This window comes from Pelodiscus sinensis, chromosome 2, assembly GCF_052426305.1.
Source record: "Pelodiscus sinensis isolate ZL-2025 chromosome 2, ASM5242630v1, whole genome shotgun sequence".
NCBI lineage: Eukaryota > Metazoa > Chordata > Testudines > Trionychidae > Pelodiscus > Pelodiscus sinensis.
Window position 1 is genome coordinate 1312429 of NC_143053.1, and position 23666 is coordinate 1336094.

General features: G+C 72.1%; 1 protein-coding gene across 18 annotated transcripts in view; it reads right to left on the reverse strand.

Moving 5' to 3' along the window:
• PLEC (plectin) overlaps positions 1-23666 on the reverse strand; it is a 198268-nt gene that overhangs the window by 91230 nt on the left and 83372 nt on the right. For 2 of the 18 annotated variants that reach the window (XM_089775893.1, XM_089775892.1), the window contains exon 1: positions 15564-15666. The exons of 12 other annotated variants lie outside the window; for them this stretch is intronic. In XM_089775893.1, the coding sequence (XP_089632019.1) occupies positions 15564-15579 (16 nt within the window). In that variant the 5' untranslated portion in view covers positions 15580-15666. Of the gene's footprint in view, positions 1-5520; positions 5656-13369; positions 13513-15563; positions 15667-23666 lie in introns of those variants that run through there. 4 more of the 18 variants (XM_089775889.1, XM_089775887.1, XM_089775879.1 and 1 more) reach the window with 2 other exon arrangements.

Below are 23666 nucleotides of genomic sequence, written 5' to 3' on the forward strand. Positions count from 1 at the left end.
CTGCTGGGACCCAAGAAATCTTCTCTTTACCTGCCACTCAGTCCCCCACCTGGCTGCGTGTGGGGTGCCAGGCCCGGGGACTCCCCGACACCCTGCCCACCGGGCCAGCCCCCACAGAGGTATGCACAGAACACCCAGCTGTCCCCTGCCCCCCAGCGCTTCCGTGTGCACCAGGCCTGGCGCTGCTCGGCCCACGCCAGGCACGGACGAGCCGGCCCCCCCAGCACTGGATCCCATGGGACTCACCCGGCCATGGATAAGCTCTGGGCCCACAGACGATGGGGAGACTCCCCCTGCAGGCGCAAGGTTCCCCTCCCCGCCCCGAGGGCAGAGAGCCGGCTGCGCCAGGGTGCAGCAAACTGGAGCCACCCAGAGCCAGGCACTGACCTGGGGGAGGGACCTCGTCCTGCTGCTCCCGGTCCCCCTGGTTCCTGCCCCAGCAGCACCGGCCATTCCCGCGGTCTATTCACAGCCCCCCGCTACAGCCCGTCACCCCCCGCTAGAGCCCGGTCACCCCCCCGCTACAGCCCGGTCACCCCCCCGCTACAGCCCGTCACCCCCCGCTAGAGCCCGGTCACCCCCCCGCTACAGCCCGGTCACCCCCCCGCTACAGCCCGGTCACCCCCCCGCTACAGCCCGTCACCCCACAGACCGGTCACCCCCCGCTAGAGCCAGTCACCTCGCACACTGGTCACCCTCCACTACAGCCAGTGACCCCCCACTACAACAAGTCATCCCCCGCTACAGCCAGTCACCCTGCAGACCAGTCATCCCCCGCTTCAGCCAGTCACCCCCTGGCTATAGACAGTCACCCCGCAGGCCAGTCACATCCCGCTACAGCCAGTTACACAGGAACCAGTCACCCCTTGCTACAGCCAGTCACCCCCTACTACAGCCAGTCATGCTGCAAACCAGTCACCCCACAGACCAGTCACCCCCAGCTACAGGCAGTCACCCCCATTATTGCCAGCCACCCCCACTACTGTCGGAGCACCCCGCAACTGTGCTTCTGTAAGCTGTGCACTTGTAGCCACTCAGGAGTCAAATGCCATGCAGCTCATTAGCACAGCGTGCATGGCTAGGTTTTCCAGTTCTGCTGGTAGTGCACACCCGCACGTCTCAGTGCACATAAGTTATTCTGCACATGAATGGAAAAAGTCAGAGCTAACACTCCCCATAGACCACGGCTGCTGCGACACCCTGCTGCAGCCAAACCTCTCCTGGATCATCCCCACAACAGCCAGACAACCCCCACTACAGCCCTGCTACAGCCAGAGAGACCTGCCAATTGCTCACGTGCACTACACCTGAACACCCCTTGCTATAGCCACACGGCCCTGCTACAGCCAGAGAGACCTGCCAACTGCTCACGTGCACTACACCTGAACACCCCTTGCTACAGCCACACGGCCCTGCTACAGCCAGAGAGACCTGCCAACTGCTCACGTGCACTACACCTGAACACCCCTTGCTACAGCCACACGGCCCTGCTACAGCCAGAGAGACCTGCCAACTGCTCACGTGCACTACACCTGAACACCCCTTGCTACAGCCACACGGCCCTGCTACAGCCAGAGAGACCTGCCAACTGCTCACGTGCACTACACCTGAACACCCCTTGCTACAGCCACACGGCCCTGCTACAGCCAGAGAGACCTGCCAACTGCTCACGTGCACTACACCTGAACACCCCTTGCTACAGCCACACGGCCCTGCTACAGCCAGAGAGACCTGCCAACTGCTCACGTGCACTACACCTGAACACCCCTTGCTACAGCCACACGGCCCTGCAGACTTGTTCCCTCCGCCGCAGCGGTACACATCTCTCGCTACAGCCTAGGGCCCGTGTTTCCCAACTGGATCTGGCCACGGACCCTTTTCAACCCCCAAGAGCAGTCTCGCACGGAGCAGCGTGCGCAGCGCTGAGTAGCGACACCACCGTCCCCACGCTCCGGCTGGGCGGGCCGGACACGGGCGTGGCCCCACGACAGCGGCGTTCAGAGACACTCAGAAATGATGCAACGTCTGTCCCCATTTGTTTAACCCATAAAAGTTACTGCAATGGAATTGTCCCACGGGGCCACGGGGCCACAGCCACCAGGGGGTGGGGCTCCAAGGCCACGCAAGGTAGGCGGGGCCATGGCTGGTGGGGGCGGAGCTCCAAGGCCAGCAGGCGCGGTGCACTCGGGATCTGCCACACGGGGATGGGGCCGGCCAGGCACATAGGCAGTGGCTGGGGGCCCGGGGGCACTGGCACTGCCTGCAGCTCCCCCGGCTGGGGCTCCCCCCACAAGTCTCACCAGACAGCAGCAAGCGCCAGGCCAGCCCCAGACTCAGCCCTGGACCCTGCCGGGGGCACCAGCCCACGACCCCCCCGCCAGGGAAGAGCTGCCCTTACGCCGGAGAGGGCAGCCTCTGCTCACGCCGGCCCCGAGCGTCACGGCCATGTGGGGCAGCAACCCCTAGCAGGACACAGCTGCCCCCGCCCCCTCCCCCTCCTCCGCCTGGGCCGCCCGCCCCGATCCCCTCCCCCGCCTGGGCCGCCCGCCCCGATCCCCTCCTCCGCCTGTGCCGCCCGCCCTGGGGCACCGTGCCTGCCCCGGGCAGGGTCACAGGGGGATATCGCTAGTGCACCCGGCCCTGCAGCCCAAAAGGGGGGGGGGTCACTAGTGCACCCAGCCCTGCAGCCCAAGGGGGGGGTCACTAGTGCACCCGGCCCTGCAGCCCAAAAGGGGGGGGTCACTAGTGCACCCAGCCCTGCAGCCCAAGGGGGGGGGGGTCACTAGTGCACCCGGCCCCGCAGCCCAAGGGGGGGGATATCACTAGTGCACCCGGCCCCGCAGCCCAAGGGGGGGTCACTAGTGCACCCGGCCCCGCAGCCCAAGGGGGGGGTCACTAGTGCACCCGGCCCTGCAGCCCAAGGGGGGGGATATCACTAGTGCACCCGGCCCCGCAGCCCAAGGGGGGGGATATCACTAGTGCACCCGGCCCCGCAGCCCAAGGGGGGGGATATCACTAGTGCACCCGGCCCCGCAGCCCAAGGGGGGGGATATCACTAGTGCACCCGGCCCTGCAGCCCAAGGGGGGGGATATCACTAGTGCACCCGGCCCCGCAGCCCAAGGGGGGGGATATCACTAGTGCACCCGGCCCCGCAGCCCAAGGGGGGGGTCACTAGTGCACCCGGCCCCGCAGCCCAAGGGGGGGGATATCACTAGTGCACCCGGCCCCGCAGCCCAAGGGGGGGGATATCACTAGTGCACCCGGCCCCGCAGCCCAAGGGGGGGGATATCACTAGTGCACCCGGCCCCGCAGCCCAAGGGGGGGGGTCACTAGTGCACCCGGCCCCGCAGCCCAAGGGGGGGGGATATCACTAGTGCACCCGGCCCTGCAGCCCAAAAGGGGGGGGGGTCACTAGTGCACCCAGCCCTGCAGCCCAAGGGGGGGGTCACTAGTGCACCCGGCCCCACAGCCCAAGGGGGGGGATATCACTAGTGCACCCGGCCCCGCAGCCCAAGGGGGGGTCACTAGTGCACCCGGCCCTGCAGCCCAAAAGGGGGGGGGGTCACTAGTGCACCCGGCCCCGCAGCCCAAGGGGGGGGTCACTAGTGCACCCGGCCCCGCAGCCCAAGGGGGGGGATATCACTAGTGCACCCGGCCCTGCAGCCCAAGGGGGGGGATATCACTAGTGCACCCGGCCCCGCAGCCCAAGGGGGGGGGTCACTAGTGCACCCGGCCCCGCAGCCCAAGGGGGGGGATATCACTAGTGCACCCGGCCCCGCAGCCCAAGGGGGGGGATATCACTAGTGCACCCGGCCCCGCAGCCCAAGGGGGGGGATATCACTAGTGCACCCGGCCCCGCAGCCCAAGGGGGGGGATATCACTAGTGCACCCGGCCCCGCAGCCCAAGGGGGGGATATCACTAGTGCACCCGGCCCCGCAGCCCAAGGGGGGGGATATCACTAGTGCACCCGGCCCCGCAGCCCAAGGGGGGGTCACTAGTGCACCCAGCCCTGCAGCCCAAGGGGGGGGTCACTAGTGCACCCGGCCCCGCAGCCCAAGGGGGGGGATGTCACTAGTGCACCCGGCCCCGCAGCCCAAGGGGGGGGATGTCACTAGTGCACCCGGCCCTGCAGCCCAGGGGGGGGGGGTCACTAGTGCACCCGGCCCTGCAGCCCAAAGGGGGGGGGTCACTAGTGCACCCGGCCCTGCAGCCCAAGGGGGGGGGTCACTAGTGCACCCGGCCCCGCTGCCCAAGGGGGGGGGTCACTAGTGCACCCGGCCCCGCAGCCCAAGGGGGGGTCACTAGTGCACCCGGCCCCGCAGCCCAAGGGGGGGGGTCACTAGTGCACCCGGCCCCGCAGCCCAAGGGGGGGTTCACTAGTGCACCCGGCCCCGCAGCCCAACGGGGGGGTCACTAGTGCACCCGGCCCCGCAGCCCAAGGGGGGGGTCACTAGTGCACCCGGCCCCGCAGCCCAAGGGGGGGGGGTCACTAGTGCACCCGGCCCCGCAGCCCAAGGGGGGGGGATATCACTAGTGCACCCGGCCCCGCAGCCCAAGGGGGGGGTCTAGCTCGGGGAGCAGCACAACCGCTCGGCTCAAAGGTCAATGTTCTGGGCAGGCCCTTCACACAGCTCAGACAGAGGGAGGCGGGGCCAAGAGAAGCCCCGCCCCAAACCCATTAACCCTTCGCTGCCCTGGGCTGAGCTCACACAGAAACCAACACACCTGTGACCTGGGGCACCTGAGCCATGTAGGAGGAGCCCCCTCCCTCACTGCCCCCCCCACGGCTCCCTCCCTCACTGCCCCCCCCGACAGCCCCCCCCACGGCTCCCTCCCTCGCTGCCCCCCCAACAGCCCCCCCACGGCTCCCTCCCTCACTGCCCCCCACACTGCCCCCCCCGACAGTCCCCCCCCAAGGCTCCCTCCCTCACTGCCCTCCCGACAGCCCCCCCCACGGCTCCCTCCCTCGCTGTCCCCCCGACAGCCCCCCCCCACGGCTCCCTCCCTCACTGCCCCCCCCACTGCCCCCCCCGACAGTCCCCCCCCAAGGCTCCCTCCCTCACTGCCCTCCCGACAGCCCCCCCCACGGCTCCCTCCCTCGCTGTCCCCCCGACAGCCCCCCCCACGGCTCCCTCCCTCACTGCCCCCCACACTGCCCCCCCGACAGTCCCCCCCAAGGCTCCCTCCCTCACTGCCCCCCACACTGCCCCCCCGACAGTCCCCCCCACGGCTCCCTCACTCACTGCCCCCCCGACAGCCCCCCACGGCTCCCTCACTCACTGCCCCCCACACTGCCCCCCCGACAGCTCCCCCAAGGCTCCCTCCCTCACTGCCCTCCCGACAGCCCCCCACGGCTCCCTCCCTCGCTGCCCCGACAGCCCCCCACGGCTCCCTCCCTCGCTGCCCCCCCGACAGCCCCCACGGCTCCCTCCCTCGCTGCCCCCGACAGCCCCCCACGGCTCCCTCCCTCGCTGCCCCCCCCCACGGCCCCCCTCTGACTGCCCCGCCGCGCACGCACCGAGGCAGCAGAGCCGCCGGCTCAGGTCGCTCCGGCGCCCGGGCTCGGAGGAGCCGCCCGGCCCCGGCCGCCGCTGGGCGAAGCAGGCGGCCCCGGAGAGCGCGGGGTGCGGGCCGCCGGCCATGCCGCTCCGCTGTCCCTGCGCCGCCGCCGCGCCCGCCCGGCCCCTCCCCGGCCCCGCCCCCCCGCCCGAGCCCCCCAACCCGCCCCGGGAGGAGCGCTCCGGCCCCCCATTTCCTAGCTGAACCCCGCGGCCACGGCTGGGGGGGGGGGAGATGCTGAGTCTGCGCGTCTCCCGCTGGGACAGCGCCCCCCCGGCAGCCCCCCGCCCCCCCCACTGGCACCCCGGCAGGCCTGCCCCCCAGGGCTGAGCCGAGGGGCAGCGCCAACCACTGGCACCCTGGCTGACCCCCAAACACTGGCAGGGTTTGCTCCCGCCCGCCCCACGGCGCTGCCCCGAGCCAGCCCACCCGCCCCATGGCACTGCCCAGGCCCAGACCCAGTCCGCCCCATGGCCCTGCCCCAACCCAGCCCGCCCGCCCCACGGCGCTGCCCAGGCCCCGACCCAGCCCGCCCGCCCCACAGCGCTGCCCAGGCCCAGACCCAGCCCGCCCGCCCCATGGTGCTGCCCAGACCCAGCCCGCCCGCCCCACGGCGCTGCCCGGACCCAGCCCGCCCGCCTGCCTGAGGGCACTGCTCGGTGCCCGCCCCGTGGCGCTGCTCGGAGCCAGCCCGCCCGCCCCACGGCGCTGCCCAGGCCCAGACCCAGCCCGCCCGCCCCACAGCGCTGCCCAGGCCCAGACCCAGCCCGCCCGCCCGCCCCACGGCGCTGCCCCGAGCCAGCCCGCCCGCCCCATGGTGCTGCCCAGGCCCAGACCCAGCCCGCCCGCCCCATGGTGCTGCCCGGAGACAGCCCGCCCGCCCCACGGCGCTGCCCAGGCCCAGGCCCAGACCCAGCCCGCCCGCCCCATGGTGCTGCCCAGACCCCGCCCCACGGCGCTGCCCAGGCCCAGACCCAGCCCGCCCACCCCACGGCGCTGCCCCGAGCCAGCCCGCCTGCCCGCCCGCCCGAGGGCACTGCTCGGAGCCAGCCCGCCCGCCCCACGGCGCTGCCCCGAGCCAGCCCGCCCGCCCCACGGCGCTGCCCCGAGCCAACCCGCCCGCCCCACGGCGCTGATCGGAGCCAGCCCGCCCGCCCCACGGCGCTGATCGGAGCCAGCCCGCCTGCCCCATGGCCCTGCCCCGAGCCAACCCGCCCGCCCCATGGTGCTGCCCGGAGCCAGACCCAGCCCGCCCACCTGAGGGCACTGCTTGGTGCCCGCCCCATGGTGCTGCCTGGAGTCAGGCCATCCACTGCCCAGAGCCAGCCAGCCCCACAGCACTGCCCGGTGCCCGCCCACTGGCCCCATGGCGCTGCCTGGAGCCAGCCAGCCTGGCCTGCTGCCCCCCAGGCAGGCACCACGCAGCAGTGCACCTTGGCTGGCAGCAGGGCCTGGCAGCCTCCAGGGCGCAGCTAGAGACCAGCTGAGCCAAGCTAGCCCCTCCCCCAGCGCAGGCAGCCTGGGCAGGGCCATGCTGGGGGGTGGGCCCGCGCCCCCCTCCCCACAGGCGCAGGAGGCTGCCGGAGCGAGGCGCCGGATTCCCATTCGCAGGGCTGGGCAAGTGGGCAAGTGGGCCAAGGCCCGGCCAGCTGCGGAGCAGAGATAAGGCGCGGAGCTCAGGGTGGGCCAGGCTGCGGTTATTACTGGGCTAGGAGGCGGGGCTGGGCCCTACGGGCTGGGGGGCAGGACACTGAGCCCCACGGGCTGGGGGGCCAGAGGCGGGGCTGGGCCCTACGGGCTGGGGGGCAGGACACTGAGCCCCACGGGCTGGGGGGCCAGAGGCGGGGCTGGGCCCTACGGGCTGGGGGGCAGGACACTGAGCCCCACGGGCTGGGGGGCAGGAGGCGGGGCTGGGCCCTACAGGCTGCAGCATCCTCCCTTCATGCTTCCCAGCCAGGCTGGCCCCTTGGCTGGCGCAGGCCTGAGCAGCGGGGCGCTGGGGAGCCCCCGGGGAGCAGGCGGAGCCCTCGGCGGGAGCTGCCAGCCCGGAGCCACTTCCTGTCCCGCCCGCGCAGCCGGTGAGTCACTCGGCACCAGCAGCTGCCAGCCGCTTCCCAGCCGCAGCCGGCCCAGGCCCAGCGGGGGGAGTGGAAAACCTGAGGGGGGGGGGTTCCCAGGAGCAGCATGGGACCTGCCCCGCCCACAACGTCGCTCGCGCCCGGCAGCCTTGGAGACAGGCCCGGAGCCCAACCCAGCAGCTGCCACGCTCCGTCCGCCACGGCGTCCCCGGCCACGTCACCACCAGCCACAGCCTCTGCCACCCCGCGCCCCCAGCACCCTGCCTGCCCCCAGGGTCCCCCCACGGGCGCCCAGCACCACGCCCTGCCCCCCACGGGCGCCCAGCACCACTCCCTGCCCCCCACGGGCACCCAGCACCACGCCCTGCCCCCCCACGGGCCCTGCCCCCCACGGGCGCCCAGCACCACGCCCTGCCCCCCCACGGGCACCCAGCACCACGCCCTGCCCTGCCCCCCCCACAGGCGCCCAGCACCACGCCCTGTCCTGTCCCCCCCACGGGCACCCAGCACCACGCCCTGCCCTGCCCCCCCACGGGCACCCAGCACCACGCCCTGCCCTGCCCCCCCACGGGCACCCAGCACCACGCCCTGCCCTGCCCCCCCACGGGCACCCAGCACCACGCCCTGCCCTGTCCCCCCCACTGGCACCCAGCACCACGCCCTGCCCTGCTCCCCCCCACGGGCACCCAGCACCACGCCCTGCCCCCCACGGGCACACAGCACCACGCCCTGCCCCCCCACGGGCACCCAGCACCACGCCCTGCCCTGCCCCCCCACGGGCACCCAGCACCACGCCCTGCCCCCCCACGGGCACCCAGCACCACGTCCTGCCCTGCCCCCCACGGGCACCCAGCACTACGCCCTGCCCTACCCCCCACTCACCAACCCCCTGCCCATCCCCCGCCCATCTCTGGAACTCCCTGCCCAGAGCTCAGCAAAGAACCAGACGCCTCCGTGGCAACTGAGTCAAGGAAGGAGCAGAGACCCCCACACCCAAGGCCCTGGTGTCCCAGCACTGCCCACTAAGGGGCCCCAGCATCCTCCCCTGAAGCAGCCAGTGCCACCCTCCCCCCCCCACGCACCCCAGCTGATGGGCAGTAATCCAGCTACGGCCACTGGAGAGAGACCTTGGAGTCGTTAAAAGGCTAGAGAACGAGACGGAGAATCTCTGATGGCCTCTGTGTACAACCACAGGACGCCCACGTGGACACGTGTGCTCGCCTCATCCCACAAAAGATCTTTGGGCCTTGGAAAAGGCTCAGAACGGGTCCCATCTGGGGAGAGGTTAAAGCGACTGGGACTTTTCAGCTTAGAACAGAGGAGACTGAGGGGGGATAGGGTAGGTCTATAGAGTCACGAGTGGTGAGGAAAATGTGAGTAAGGAAAAGTTATTGACTTATTCCCACAATATAAGAACCAGGCGTCACCCAAAGTCATTAACAGGCAGCAGGTTTTAAACAAACGCAGGGAAGTTTTTCTTCATGCGGCGCACAGTTAACCTGTGGAACTCCTCGCCAGAGGATGTTGCAAAGACCAGGACTTGAACAGGGTTCAGAAAAGAGCTAGGTAGATATGGAGACTGAGTCCAGCAATGGCTGTTAGCCAGGCTGGGTGAGGAGGGGGCTGGGAATGGAGGATGGGGCGGGATCACTGGATCCCTGGTCCGTTCCCTGCCTCTGGGGCGCCGCGGTGGGCAGGCAGGACCCTGGGCTGGACAGGCCTTTGGTCTGAGCCCGCCTGGCGCTCGGATGCTCTTGGAGGGACCTCCGGGGCACTGCATCCCGGCCGGGTCAGGAGTGAGGGCACAGGCAGTCTCCGACAGACCCCCTGCCCCAGGCCCGGCCGGACCCAGCCCAGCAGCTCAGCTCCCCTGGCGCAGCCCTGCACCCCAAGCCCAGCCGGCAAGGGAGCTGCCCCGCTGGACACGCTGCTCAGGCCGGGGCGGCCAGGGGACTCCAACGGCGCCAGGAGCAGCTCAGATCCGAGGGGTGGGCACAGCAGCCCGCCCGGTGCCCCATGCTCCAGCCAGCAGAGCCAGGGCTGGCACTGAGGAAAACACCCTCCCGGGGGGGCTCAGGCAGACATGCACCATCCAGGGACCGCAGGCCCAGTGCGAGGGGGCCAGGCACTGATAGCGGGGGAGGGGGTCCGGCTGGGGTGGGCAGGGGGCAGGGGACTTGCTGAAGGTGCCGGATCAGGGGGGGCCAGCCTGCACCAAGACCCCCAGGTGGGGCAGCTCCCCACTGCTCCAGGGGCGCGGCTCGAACCTGCGCTCTGGGGGTTACCACAACTGCGCTGGCCAGAGACGCCTGGCCCCCCCCGTGCGCTCCACCCCGGGCAGCCCGCAGGGGTGGGGGGGCGCCGCCAGCCCCGTCCTGCGCCAGGACTCTGCCAGATGACAGGCCCGGGCAGCTGCGACCTTGGCGTGGAGGGCAGAGCACAATGCCCTCTGGGCGGGCCTGGGACACCGGCCCCGTCATCGCCCCCTCTGCCCCGGCCAGCGCCGCCGCCGCCTCCCCGTCAATCCCCCCATCGCCCGGCCACCCCCTCCGCCCGCCAATCCCCCGGCCAGCGCCGCCGCCGCCTCCCCGCCAATCCCCCCATCGCCCAGCCACCCCCTCCGCCCGCCAATCCCCCGGTCAGCGCCGCCGCCGCCTCCCCCGCCAATCCCCCCATCGCCCGGCCACCCCCTCCGCCCGCCAATCCCCCCGGCCAGCGCCGCCGCCGCCTCCCCCTGCCAATCCCCCCATCGCCCGGCCACCCCCTCCGCCCGCCAATCCCCGGCCAGCGCCGCCGCCGCCTCCCCCTGCCAATCCCCCCATCGCCCGGCCACCCCCTCCGCCCGCCAATCCCCCGGCCAGCGCCGCCGCCGCCTCCCCCTGCCAATCCCCCCCATCGCCCGGCCACCCCCTCCGCCCGCCGATCCCCCCGGCCAGCACCGCCGCCGCCTCCCCCCTGCCAATCCCCCCGGCCACCCCCATCCCCGGCCAGCGCCGCCGCCGCCTCCCCCTGCCAATCCCCCCATCGCCCGGCCACCCCCTCCGCCCGCCAATCCCCCCGGCCAGCGCCGCCGCCGCCTCCCCCCTGCCAATCCCCCCGGCCACCCCCATCCCCGGCCAGCGCCGCCGCCGCCTCCCCCTGCCAATCCCCCCCGGCCACCCCCATTCCCGGCCAGCGCCGCCCCCACCCCTGCCAATCCCCCCATCGCCCGGCCACCCCCTCCGCCCGCCAATCCCCCCGGCCAGCGCCGCCGCCGCCTCCCCCTGCCAATCCCCCCGGCCACCCCCATCCCCGACCAGCGCCGCTGCCGCCTCCCGCCTGCCAATTCCCCTGGCCACCCCCATCCCCGGCCAGCGCCGCCACCGCCTCGCCTCTGCCAATCCCCCTGGCCACTCCCATCCCCAGCCAGCGCCCCGAGCTGCTGCTGCCATGGCAACCTAGGCCGGCGTAACGTCCCGGAACAGCCTGCACAGATTCCACGGAAACCACAGCCAACACCCTGGAAACACGAGGGGGGGGGCACAACAGCTGGTTCCCTTACTGGTTACGAGGTCCAGGGGCTCTGGTTCCAGCCCAGGGCTGCGCCCATCCCACCGGGCCCAGGGCCAGGGCCAGGGCCAGGGCCAGGGCCAGGGCCAGGGCCAGGGCCAGGGCCAGGGCCAGCCCCGTCCAGAGAGAAGCGGATGGGAACAGCGCCCCACCCCTCATGTGCAGAATAAATGTTTCCGTGCGCACTGAGTTCTGTGCTGATGTGCACCACCGGCAGGAGCACAGGCTGCCAGCGGGGGGCGCACTGCCAGGCAGTGGGGTGGGCCTGGCCAAGGGCACGGCTGACAGAGCCACCCCAGGTGCACAAGGGCTCAGCTGCAAGAAAGGGAAGCGGGGAGCCACGAACCGCCCCCCCCCCCCGCATCTAGCAGCGTCCTCCAGGGCCCCCCAGGGTGCAGCAAGGGCCAGCCATGGGCACGCGCCCGCCCCACACCACCCAGAGGCTGGTGCAGGGCGTCCAGCACACGCCGGGCCCAGGGGAGGGAGAGCAGGTGCCAGGGGCAGCCCCAGAGAGCCAGGGCCTGGCAGGGCGGTGCCGGGGCCGCAGGCGAAGGAGACAATAGCGGGGCGGCTGTTCCAAGAACCAGCATCAGCTTCATATAAATAGAACCCGCCAGAGCAGGCTGCAGCCAGACACACGCAGCCGCCTGTGAGCACCTCCAGCAGCCTGGCACGCAACCGCTCCGGCGCGGTCAGACCGCCGCCCCTCCCCCGCGCCCCCCCACGCCCCCAGCGCCGCCCCCCCCGCGTCCCCCCCGTGCCCCCAGCAATGCCCCCGCCCCCCCGCGCCCCCGGCGATGTCCCCGGCGCCGCCCCCGCGATGCCCCCGGTGCCGCCCCCCGCGATGCCCCCGGTGCCGCCCCTCCCCCCATGCCCCCGGCGCCGCCCCCCCTCCGCGCCCCCAGCGATGCCCCCGGCGCCGCCCTTCCACCCATGGCACCCAGCGCTGCCCCCAGCCAGGGAAGGACCTGACTGGCGGGAGGCCCAGGGGATCAGGGCCTCAGGAGGAGGAGGAGGAGGAGGGGGGGGCCCCCAGGGCCCAGCTGATCCTGTGGCCTGAGAGACAGAGCCCTGATCCCCAGCTGGCCCCAGACACCGCACACTGCACCCCTAGGAGCAACCCTGCCAGGTGGGGTGGGACCTAGAGCCCGCCCCACAAGCCTTAGCACCCCCCTCATCCTTAGTGCCCCTCTGCCGGCCTCCCTCCCCGCCCCCGGGAGCTGGCTGGCAACCTGCCCCTCAGCCCCAGGGCCTGGGCTCCTTCCCTCACAAAGCCCAACAAGCCCAGGACAGCCTGGGGCAGAGCCCCCCCCCCCAGCACCTGGCAAAGGCAGCAGCCTCGCTGCTCAGGGGAAACTGAGGCCACACAGCGGCAGTGACTTGACAAGGAGACAGAGCAGACCTGGGACAGTGCGGCCCCCCCCCCCCCAGAGCCCGAGCGTGCGGCCCCCCCCGGAGAGCGGCTCCCGGCTCCGCCCTCCCCCCAGAGCACGGGCGTGCGGCCCCCCCCCCCCGGAGAGCGGCCCCCCGGCTCCGCCCTCCCCCCGAGAGCCCGGGCGTGCGGCCCCCCCCCGGAGAGCGGCCCCCCGGCTCCGCCCCCCCCCGAGAGCCCGGGCGTGCGGCCCCCCCCGGAGAGCGGCCCCCGGCTCCGCCCCCCGAGAGCCCGGGCGTGCGGCCCCCCCCGGAGAGCGGCCCCCGGCTCCGCCCCCGAGAGCCCGGGCGTGCGGCCCCCCCCCGGAGAGCGGCCCCCGGCTCCGCCCCCCCCCCCCGAGAGCCCGGGCGTGCGGCCCCCCCCGGAGAGCGGCCCCCGGCTCCGCCCCCCCCCCCCCCGAGAGCCCGGGCGTGCGGCCCCCCCCGGAGAGCGGCCCCCGGCTCCGCCCCCCCCCCGAGAGCCCGGGCGTGCGGCCCCCCCCGGAGAGCGGCCCCCGGCTCCGCCCCCCCCCCCCGAGAGCCCGGGCGTGCGGCCCCCCCCGGAGAGCGGCTCCCGGCTCCGCCCCCCCCCCCCGAGAGCCCGGGCGTGCGGCCCCCCCCCGGAGAGCGGCCCCGGCTCCGCCCCCCCCCCCCCGAGAGCCCGGGCGTGCGGCCCCCCCCGGAGAGCGGCTCCCGGCGGCGCACGGGTTAAGCCGGCGCACACGTGCCGGTGTTGGGCGGGGGCGGGGGCGGGGCCGGGGCCGCTCTCACCTGGGGGGCGGCGCCGCAGGTACCAGGCCAGCAGCAGCGCCAGCCCGTGGGCCCCGGCCACCAGCCAGGGGAAGGGGCCGGCGGGGGCGTCCATAGCCGCGGGGCTCCGGCTCCGGCTCCGGCTCCGGCTCCCTCCCAGCGCCCGCGGAGCCTGCCCGGCCCCTGCGCCGGCCCGCCCCGCCCCGCACTGCGGCTCGCCCCGCCCCGCCCGGCCCGGCCGGCACTTGCCCGAGGCTCAGACCCCCCCCCCCGCCGGAACCCCGCCCGGCCGGCACTTGCCCGCGGCTCAGACCCCCCCCCCGCCGGAACCCCCGCCCGGCCGGCACTTGCCCGCGGCTCAGACCCCCCCCCCCGCCGGAACCCCCGCCCGGCCGGCACTTGCCCGAGGCTCAGACCCCCCCCCCCGCCGGAACCCCGCCCGGCCGGCACTTGCCCGCGGCCCAGACCCCCCCCCCGCCGGAACCCCCCCGGCCGGCACTTGCCCGCGGCTCAGACCCCCCCCCCCGCCGGAACCCCCCCCCGGCCGGCGCGCCCGCGGCTCAGACCCCCCCCCCCCGCCGGAACCCCCCCCCGGCCGGCACTTGCCCGCGGCTCAGACCCCCCCCCCCGCCGGAACCCCCCCCCGGCCGGCACTTGCCCGCGGCCCAGACCCCCCCCCCCGCCGGAACCCCCCCCCGGCCGGCACTTGCCCGCGGCCCAGACCCCCCCCCGCCGGAACCCCCCCGGCCGGCACTTGCCCGAGGCTCAGACCCCCCCCCCCGCCGGAACCCCCCCGGCCGGCACTTGCCCGAGGCTCAGACCCCCCCCCCCGCCGGAACCCCCCCGGCCGGCACTTGCCCGCGGCCCAGACCCCCCCCCCCGCCGGAACCCCCCCCCGGCCGGCACTTGCCCGCGGCCCAGACCCCCCCCCCGCCGGAACCCCCCCCCGGCCGGCACTTGCCCGCGGCCCAGACCCCCCCCCCCGCCGAAACCCCCCCCCGGCCGGCACTTGCCCGCGGCCCAGACCCCCCCCCCGGCCGGTACTTGTCCGCGGCTCAGACCCCCCCCCGCCGGGACCCCCCCCGGCCGGCACTTGCCCGCGGCCCAGACCCCCCCCCCGCCGGAACCCCCCCCCGGCCGGCACTTGCCCGCGGCCCAGACCCCCCCCCCGCCGGAACCCCCCGGCCGGCACTTGCCCGCGGCCCAGACCCCCCCCCCCCGCCGAAACCCCCCCCCCGGCCGGCACTTGCCCGCGGCCCAGACCCCCCCCCCCCCCGCCGAAACCCCCCCCCCCGGCCGGCACTTGCCCGCGGCCCAGACCCCCCCCCCGCCGAAACCCCCCCCCGGCCGGCACTTGCCCGCGGCCCAGACCCCCCCCCCCCGCCGAAACCCCCCCCCCCGGCCGGCTTGCCCGCGGCCCAGACCCCCCCCCCGGCCGGTACTTGTCCGCGGCTCAGACCCCCCCCCGCCGGGACCCCCCCCGGCCGGCACTTGCCCGCGGCCCAGACCCCCCCCCGCCGGAACCCCCCCCCGGCCGGCACTTGTCCACGGCTCAGACCCCCCCCCTCCGGCCGGCACTTGCCCGCAGCTCAGACCTCCCCCCCCCCCCGGCCGGCACTTGTCCGCGGCTCAGACCCCCCCCCCCCCCGGCCGGCACTTGCCCGCAGCTCAGACCTCCCCCCCCCCCCGGCCGGCACTTGCCCGCAGCTCAGACCTCCCCCCCCCCCCCGGCCGGCACTTGCTCGCGGCTCAGCCCCCCCCCCAGCACTTCCCCCGGCTCAGCCCCCCCCAGCCAGAATCCCCCCAGGCCAGCACTGCCCCCCCACATCTAAGATCCCCCTCAGCCTGGCACTTCCCTGCAGCTCAGACCCCTCCCCCCACACGGCCTGGCACTTCCCCGTGACCCAGACCCCTCCCCACAACTGCCCTCATTGCTCCCCACACATGGACCCCCTTCCTCAGCCCGTCTCCCCCTTTACGGGGAACAGCAGCTGCAGAGGCTGGTGCCTTTGCCTTCCCCAGACGCAGCCCCCCCCCCCCCGGGGCTGCTACACTGACCCCCCCAGGCAGTGCGGGGGCAGACAGGCACCCTGCCCCCCAGGTCCAACCTGCCCCCAGTGCCCCCCACTCATGGCAGGCAGCAGCCGGGGGCTTTTTAGAACCCAAGAGACTGGGGGGGCCCAGGCCCAGGCCGGGCAAGGCCCCGAGCCCCTACCTGGCACGACCTTCATGGGGACGCAGCTTCACCGCGCCCGGGCCTGGGGTGGCTGCAGTGGCGCCCGAGCCCCGTGCCAGGGGGAGGGGAGGGGAGGGGAGGGGAGGGGGGGGCTATAAATAGCCCAGCACAACCTGTCATGGCTCCCGACTTAGAACATGAGCGCAGCCCCCGGAGGAGGGGCCCGGCCCCAGGGTGCAGCTCCGTGCTGCAGGGCCACGGCTAGAGCACAGCGTCCCCCACGGCCGGGCCACGGCTAGAGCACAGCGTCCCCCACGGCCGGGCCACGGCTAGAGCACAGCGTCCCCCACGGCCGGGCCACGGCTAGAGCACAGCGTTCCCCACGGCCGGGCCACGGCTAGAGCACAGCGTCCCCCACGGCCGGGCCACGGCTAGAGCACAGCGTCCCCCACGGCCGGGCCACGGCTAGAGCACAGCGTCCCCCACGGCCGGGCCACGGCTAGAGCACAGCGTCCCCCACGGCCGGGCCACGGCTAGAGCACAGCGTCCCCCACGGCCGGGCCACGGCTAGAGCACAGCGTCCCCCACGGCCGGGCCACGGCTAGAGCACAGCGTCCCCTACTGTCTGTGCCGCCCCCCATTCACAGCCCCTTTGGCTCCCCTACTGTCTGTGCCGCCCCCATTCACAGCCCCTTTGGCTCCCCTACTGTCTGTCCCGCCCCCCGCCCCCAGCATTCCACAGCCCCGCTGGGCTCCCCCCCGCCCCCAGCCCGGGCTGAGCTGCACGGGCCCCGCCCCCAGCCCGGGCTCTGTGCCAGCCCCATTCACAGCCCCTTTGGCTCCCCTACTGTCTGTGCCAACCCCCCCATTCACAGCCCCTTTGGCTCCCCTACTGTCTGTGCCCCCCCCCCCCCCCATTCACAGCCCCTTTGGCTCCCCTACTACTGTCTGTGCCCCCCCCCCCCACATTCACACACTGCCCCTGTCTGTGCCCCCCCCCATTCACAGCCCCTTTGGCTCCCCTACTGTCTGTGCCCCCATTCACAGCCCCTTTGGCTCCCCTACTGTCTGTACCCCCCATTCCACGTATTCACAGCCCCTTTGGCTCCCCTACTGTCTGTGCCCCCCCATTCACAGCCCCTTTGGCTCCCCTACTGTCTGTGCCGCCCCCCATTCACAGCCCCTTTGGCTCCCCTACTGTCTGTGCCAGCCCCCCCCCCCATTCACAGCCCCTTTGGCTCCCCTACTGTCTGTGCCAACCCCCCCATTCACAGCCCCTTTGGCTCCCCTACTGTCTGTGCCCCCCCCATTCACAGCCCCTTTGGCTCCCCTACTGTCTGTGCCCCCCCATTCACAGCCCCTTTGGCTCCCCTACTGTCTGTGCCCCCCCCAGCCCCCCATTCACAGCCCCTTTGGCTCCCCTACTGTCTGTGCCAGCCCCCATTCACAGCCCCTTTGGCTCCCCTACTGTCTGTGCCCCCCCCCCCCATTCACAGCCCCTTTGGCTCCCCTACTGTCTGTGCCCCCCCCATTCACAGCCCCTTTGGCTCCCCTACTGTCTGTGCCCCCCATTCACAGCCCCTTTGGCTCCCCTACTGTCTGTGCCAACCCCATTCACAGCCCCTTTGGCTCCCCTACTGTCTGTGCCAACCCCCCATTCACAGCCCCTTTGGCTCCCCTACTGTCTGTGCCAACCCCCCATTCACAGCCCCTTTGGCTCCCCTACTGTCTGTGCCAACCCCCCATTCACAGCCCCTTTGGCTCCCCTACTGTCTGTGCCAGCCCCATTCACAGCCCCTTTGGCTCCCCTACTGTCTGTGCCCCCCCCCATTCACAGCCCCTTTGGCTCCCCTACTGTCTGTGCCAACCCCCCATTCACAGCCCTTTGGCTCCCCTACTGTCTGTGCGCCCCCCCCCATTCACAGCCCCTTTGGCTCCCCTACTGTCTGTGCCAACCCCCATTCACAGCCCCTTTGGCTCCCCTACTGTCTGTGCCCCCCATTCACAGCCCCTTTGGCTCCCCCTACTGTCTGTGCCAGGCCCCCCCCCATTCACAGCCCCTTTGGCTCCCCTACTGTCTGTGCCCCCCCCATTCACAGCCCCTTTGGCTTCCCCTACTGTCTGTGCCCCCCATTCACAGCCCCTTTGGCTCCCCTACTGTCTGTGCCAGGCCCCCCCCATTCACAGCCCCTTTGGCTCCCCTACTGTCTGTGCCCCCCCCATTCACAGCCCCTTTGGCTCCCCTACTGTCTGTGCCGCCCCCCCCATTCACAGCCCCTTTGGCTCCCCTACTGTCTGTGCCGCCCCCCATTCACAGCCCCTTTGGCTCCCCTACTGTCTGTGCCCCCCCCATTCACAGCCCCTTTGGCTCCCCTACTGTCTGTGCCCCCCCCATTCACAGCCCCTTTGGCTCCCCTACTGTCTGTGCCCCCCCCATTCACAGCCCCTTTGGCTCCCCTACTGTCTGTGCCCCCCCCCCATTCACAGCCCCTTTGGCTCCCCTACTGTCTGTGCCAACCCCCCCCATTCACAGCCCCTTTGGCTCCCCTACTGTCTGTGCCCCCCCCCATTCACAGCCCCTTTGGCTCCCCTACTGTCTGTGCCAACCCCCATTCACAGCCCCTTTGGCTCCCCTACTGTCTGTGCCCCCCCCCATTCACAGCCCCTTTGGCTCCCCTACTGTCTGTGCCCCCCCATTCACAGCCCCTTTGGCTCCCCTACTGTCTGTGCCAACCCCCCATTCACAGCCCCTTTGGCTCCCCTACTGTCTGTGCCGCCCCCATTCACAGCCCCTTTGGCTCCCCTACTGTCTGTGCCAACCCCCCCATTCACAGCCCCTTTGGCTCCCCTACTGTCTGTGCCGCCCCCATTCACAGCCCCTTTGGCTCCCCTACTGTCTGTGCCCCCCCCCCATTCACAGCCCCTTTGGCTCCCCTACTGTCTGTGCCAACCCCCCCCCATTCACAGCCCCTTTGGCTCCCCTACTGTCTGTGCCAACCCCCATTCACAGCCCCTTTGGCTCCCCTACTGTCTGTGCCCCCCCCCATTCACAGCCCCTTTGGCTCCCCTACTGTCTGTGCCGCCCCCCCCATTCACAGCCCCTTTGGCTCCCCTACTGTCTGTGCCCCCCCCCATTCACAGCCCCTTTGGCTCCCCTACTGTCTGTGCCAACCCCCCCATTCACAGCCCCTTTGGCTCCCCTACTGTCTGTGCCCCCCATTCACAGCCCCTTTGGCTCCCCTACTGTCTGTGCCAACCCCCATTCACAGCCCCTTTGGCTCCCCTACTGTCTGTGCCGCCCCCCCCATTCACAGCCCCTTTGGCTCCCCTACTGTCTGTGCCAACCCCCCATTCACAGCCCCTTTGGCTCCCCTACTGTCTGTGCCGCCCCCCCATTCACAGCCCCTTTGGCTCCCCTACTGTCTGTGCCAACCCCCCATTCACAGCCCCTTTGGCTCCCCTACTGTCTGTGCCAGGCCCCCCATTCACAGCCCCTTTGGCTCCCCTACTGTCTGTGCCAACCCCCCATTCACAGCCCCTTTGGCTCCCCTACTGTCTGTGCCAGGCCCCCCATTCACAGCCCCTTTGGCTCCCCTACTGTCTGTGCCCCCCCCCCATTCACAGCCCCTTTGGCTCCCCTACTGTCTGTGCCAACCCCCCATTCACAGCCCCTTTGGCTCCCCTACTGTCTGTGCCAGGCCCCCCCATTCACAGCCCCTTTGGCTCCCCTACTGTCTGTGCCCCCCCCCCATTCACAGCCCCTTTGGCTCCCCTACTGTCTGTGCCGCCCCCATTCACAGCCCCTTTGGCTCCCCTACTGTCTGTGCCCCCCCCCATTCACAGCCCCTTTGGCTCCCCTACTGTCTGTGCCCCCCCATTCACAGCCCCTTTGGCTCCCCTGTCTGTGCCCCCCCCCCCATTCACAGCCCCTTTGGCTCCCCTACTGTCTGTGCCCCCCCCCCATTCACAGCCCCTTTGGCTCCCCTACTGTCTGTGCCAACCCCCCCCCATTCACAGCCCCTTTGGCTCCCCTACTGTCTGTGCCCCCCCCCATTCACAGCCCCTTTGGCTCCCCTACTGTCTGTGCCAGGCCCCCCCATTCACAGCCCCTTTGGCTCCCCTACTGTCTGTGCCCCCCCCCATTCACAGCCCCTTTGGCTCCCCTACTGTCTGTGCCAACCCCCCCATTCACAGCCCCTTTGGCTCCCCTACTGTCTGTGCCCCCCCATTCACAGCCCCTTTGGCTCCCCTACTGTCTGTGCCCCCCCATTCACAGCCCCTTTGGCCCCTTTGGCTCCCCTACTGTCTGTGCCAGTCCCCCCCCCCCGCAGCCACGAGCAGCCCCCAGCTCTTGGCAAAGGAGGCAGCTGCTGGGGTGGGGCAGGGGGAGACTGGGGCAGGCGGGTAGGGCAGGGCAGGCAGGGGGGCAGGGGGGCAAAGGAGGAGACCAGGCAGGGCAGTGGGGTGGGGTGGGGGAGGGCAAAGGGGGACCGGGGCAGGGCAGGGAGAGGGCAGGGCGGTGGGGTGGGGGGAGGGCAAGGGGAGGGCGGGGCGGGGGTGGGGTGGGGGTGCGGGTGGGGCAGGGGAGGGCAAAGGGAGACCAGGGCAGGGCAGTGGGGTGGGGTGGGGGGAGGGCAAAGGGGGACCAGGGCAGGGCTGGGAGAGGGCAGGGCGGTGGGGTGGGGGGAGGGCAAAGGGGAGGGCAGGGCGGTGGGGTGGGGTAGGGGGAGGGCAGGCAGGGGGCGGGGGAGGAGCAAGGGGGGGCAGGGCGGTGGGGTGGGGGGGAGGGCAAAGGGGAGGGCAGGGCGGTGGGGTGGGGTGCGGGTGGGGCAGGGGAGGGCAAAGGGGGACCAGGGCAGGGCTGGGAGAGGGCAGGGCGGTGGGGTGGGGGGAGGGCAAGGGGAGGGCAGGGCGGTGGGTTGGGGTGGGGTGGGGCAGGGGAGGGCAAAGGGGGACCAGGGCAGGGCTGGGAGAGGGCAGGGCGGTGGGGTGGGGGAGGGCAAAGGGGAGGGCAGGGCCGGTGGGGTGGGGTAGGGGGAGGGCAGGCAGGCGGGGTAGGGGGAGGGCAAAGGGGAGGGCAGGGCGGTGGGGTGGGGTGCGGGTGGGGCAGGGGAGGGCAAGGGGACCGGGGCAGGGGGAGACCCACAGGCCCCTTGCCCCAGGCTCCTACCTTGGCCCTGCTGGATCAGGTCCTCCATGAGGTACCTGCCCCCTCCCAGTCCATGGCTCAGGCGGCTCCGCTCCCAGCAGCCGGGAGCTCGGCGCCCGCCCGGCAGGATGCACCTCGGCTGGGCCTCCCCCTCCCCGCGCCGGCCTGGCAGCCACGAGCCCCAAATTCCCTGCAGCTGCCGGGCGGAGCAGCCAGGATTCCTGCGGCCGCCGCGACTCGGCCCCGGGGCCCGGGGAGGGGGAGAGGGGCTTGGGGCTCTCCCACAGCCAGGCTGGCACCCCCTCACCGCTGGGCAGAGGTGCTGAGGGCGGTGCCCAGGCCGGCGCGCCAAGGGCCCCGGGGCCCAGGAGGGGGAGGGGGAGGGGGAAGGGGAGGGGGCTCTCCCACGGCCAGGCTGGCACCCCCTCACCGCTGGGCAGAGGTGCTGAGGGCGGTGCCCAGGCCGGCGCGCCAAGGGGCCCCGGGGCCCAGGAGGGGGGAGGGGGAGGGGAGGGGGAGGGGGGCTCTCCCACGGCCAGGCTGGCACCCCCTCACCGCTGGGCAGAGGTGCTGAGGGCGCGGGGGCAGTGCCCAGGCTCCCGGAGGAGGGCAGGTCCGCTCGAGCCTCCCATCAGCAAGCCGGGTCGGGCTCCCTCCCCCCATCGCAGCCCCCACTCTGCCTGGGCCTGTGGGGCACGGCCGCGCGTCGGCACTGGGGGCAGACCTGGAAGATGGGGGGCCCATGGGGCTGGGGGGCCATGGGGCACAGGGCGCTGGGTCAGCACTCAGGGGCATGGGCAGAGCGGGAGCCGGGCGCCCCGGGGCCCGGCTTGGCCCTGCCTGGGGAGCGGCTCAGTGGGGCGGGGAGGCGCCCGCGCCAGCTGCTGTTGGACAATGAACCCATTGTCCCGCACAGCAGGGGGGGGGGGGGGGGGGGGGGCGAGGGGCTCTCTGCCTAGCGGGTGGGGGAGCAGCCGGCCCGGGCTTGGGGGGGCTCTGCCTGCCGGGTGGAGGGGGGCAGGGGCAGGCCCAGGCCTGGGGGGCGGGGGGCTCTACCGGCCGGGGGAGCGGCGGCTGGCGGGGAGGGGCGCTCTACTGGCCGGGGGGAGCGGCGGCCCAGCTGTGGGGGGCGCTCTACTGGCCGGGGGGGGCGGGCAGGCCCAGGCCCAGGCTGTGGGGGGGGGCTCTACTGGCCGGGGGGGGAGCGGCAGGCCAGGCTGGGGGGGGCGCTCTGCGACTGGGGGGGGGGGGCGGGGGGGGGGGGGGGTGGGGGGGGGGGGGCTCCCCCCCCCCCCCCCCCCCGGGGGGGGGGGGGGCCCAGGCCGACGGGGCGCTCTACTGGCCAGGGGAAGCGGCAGCCCAGGCCGTGGGGGGGGGGCGCTCTGCTGGCGGAGGGGGCAGCAGGCCCAGGCTGCGGGGGCGCTCTGGCGGGGGGAGCGGCAGGCCCAGGCAGGGGGGGGGGGGGAGGGCGGCGGCTCAGCCCGTTGCTGACTCACGCCCCAGGAACAGGCCGGCTCGGCGGGTTGCCTGGGGCTCGGCCCAGCAGGGCTGAGTCACCCCCACGAGCCGCAGGACCAGGGCCTGGCCGGGCTGCTCCCCCACCTCTGCCTGGGCCCCGTCTTTTGGACCGGGGGCTGAGCAGAGCGGTCTGGGGGGGCAGGCCTGGGGGCAGGGGCTCCCGCCCTCGCTGCAGCCCCTCCTGCGCGTGCCCCGCCCCCCACCCGGGCCTGGCCCCACAGCCGGCAGGCAGCCACCACCGGGACGGGCACGGCCCTCCGCCCTGGCCACCTCGCCTCCCCAGAGCCCTGACCCACAGGCCCCCCCGCTGGATTGGCGGGGTCCCCGCCTCTGACCCCGGCAGCCCCGGGCCCTGCACCCACTGGGCTCCTGACCCTCCTCCCCTCCAGAGCCGGCTCGCTCAGCCTGGGGCAGAAAGGGTCAAGGGCAGGCCTGAGGCGCCAGCTGTTCCCAGGGCGGAGTCGCACGTCCTTGTCCCCCCCACACCCCCTAAGGTATCCCTGCAGCAGCTGCCACCCCCCACCCCCCCAGGCACCGGCTCCCCCATGAACGCAGCTGCCTCGCCTGCCCCCCATGGACACATTCCCCCCGCCTGCCCCCGCCTGCAGATGATACCAAACTGGGTGGGGTTGCAACTTCTTTGGAGGATAGGGACATAATTCAAAATGACCTTAGCAAGTTAGAGAAATGGTCAGAGGTAAACAGGATGAGGTTTAATAAAGAGAAATGCAAAGTGCTCCACTTAGGAAGGAACAATCAGTTCCATACATACAAGATGGGAAGCGACTGTCTAGGAAGGAGCATGGCGGAAAGGGATCTAGGGGTCATAGTGGACCACAAGTTGAATATGAGTCAACAGTGTGATGCTGTTGCAAAAAAAGCAAATATGATTCTAGGTTGTATCAACAGGTGTGTTGTAAGCAGAACTCGTGAAGTCATTCTGCCGCTCTACTCTGCACTAGTTAGGCCTCAGCTGGAGTACTGTGTCCAGTTCTGGGCGCCATTTCAAGAAAGATGTGGAGAAATTGGAAAGGGTACAGAGAAGAGCGACAAGAATGATTAAAGGTCTAGAGAACATGACCTATGAAGCCAGGCTTCATGAACTGGGCTTGTTTAGTTTGGAAAAAGAAGATTAAGGGGGACATGATAGCGGTTTTCAAATATCTAAAAGGGTGTCACAAGGAGGAAGGCGAAAATTTGTTCCTCTTGGTTTCTGAGGACAGGACAAGGAGTAATGGGCTTAAAGTGCAGCAGGGGAGGTTTAGATTGGACATTAGGGAAAAAATTCCTAACTGTCAGGGTGGTCAAATATTGGAATAAATTGCCAAGGGAGGTGGTGGAATCTCCCTCTCTGGAGATATTTAAGAACAGGTTAGATAGACATCTGTCAGGGATGGTGTAGACGGAGCTTGGTCCTGCCTTGAGGGCGGGGGCTGGACTCGATGACCTCTCGAGGTCCCTTCCAGTCCTATTAT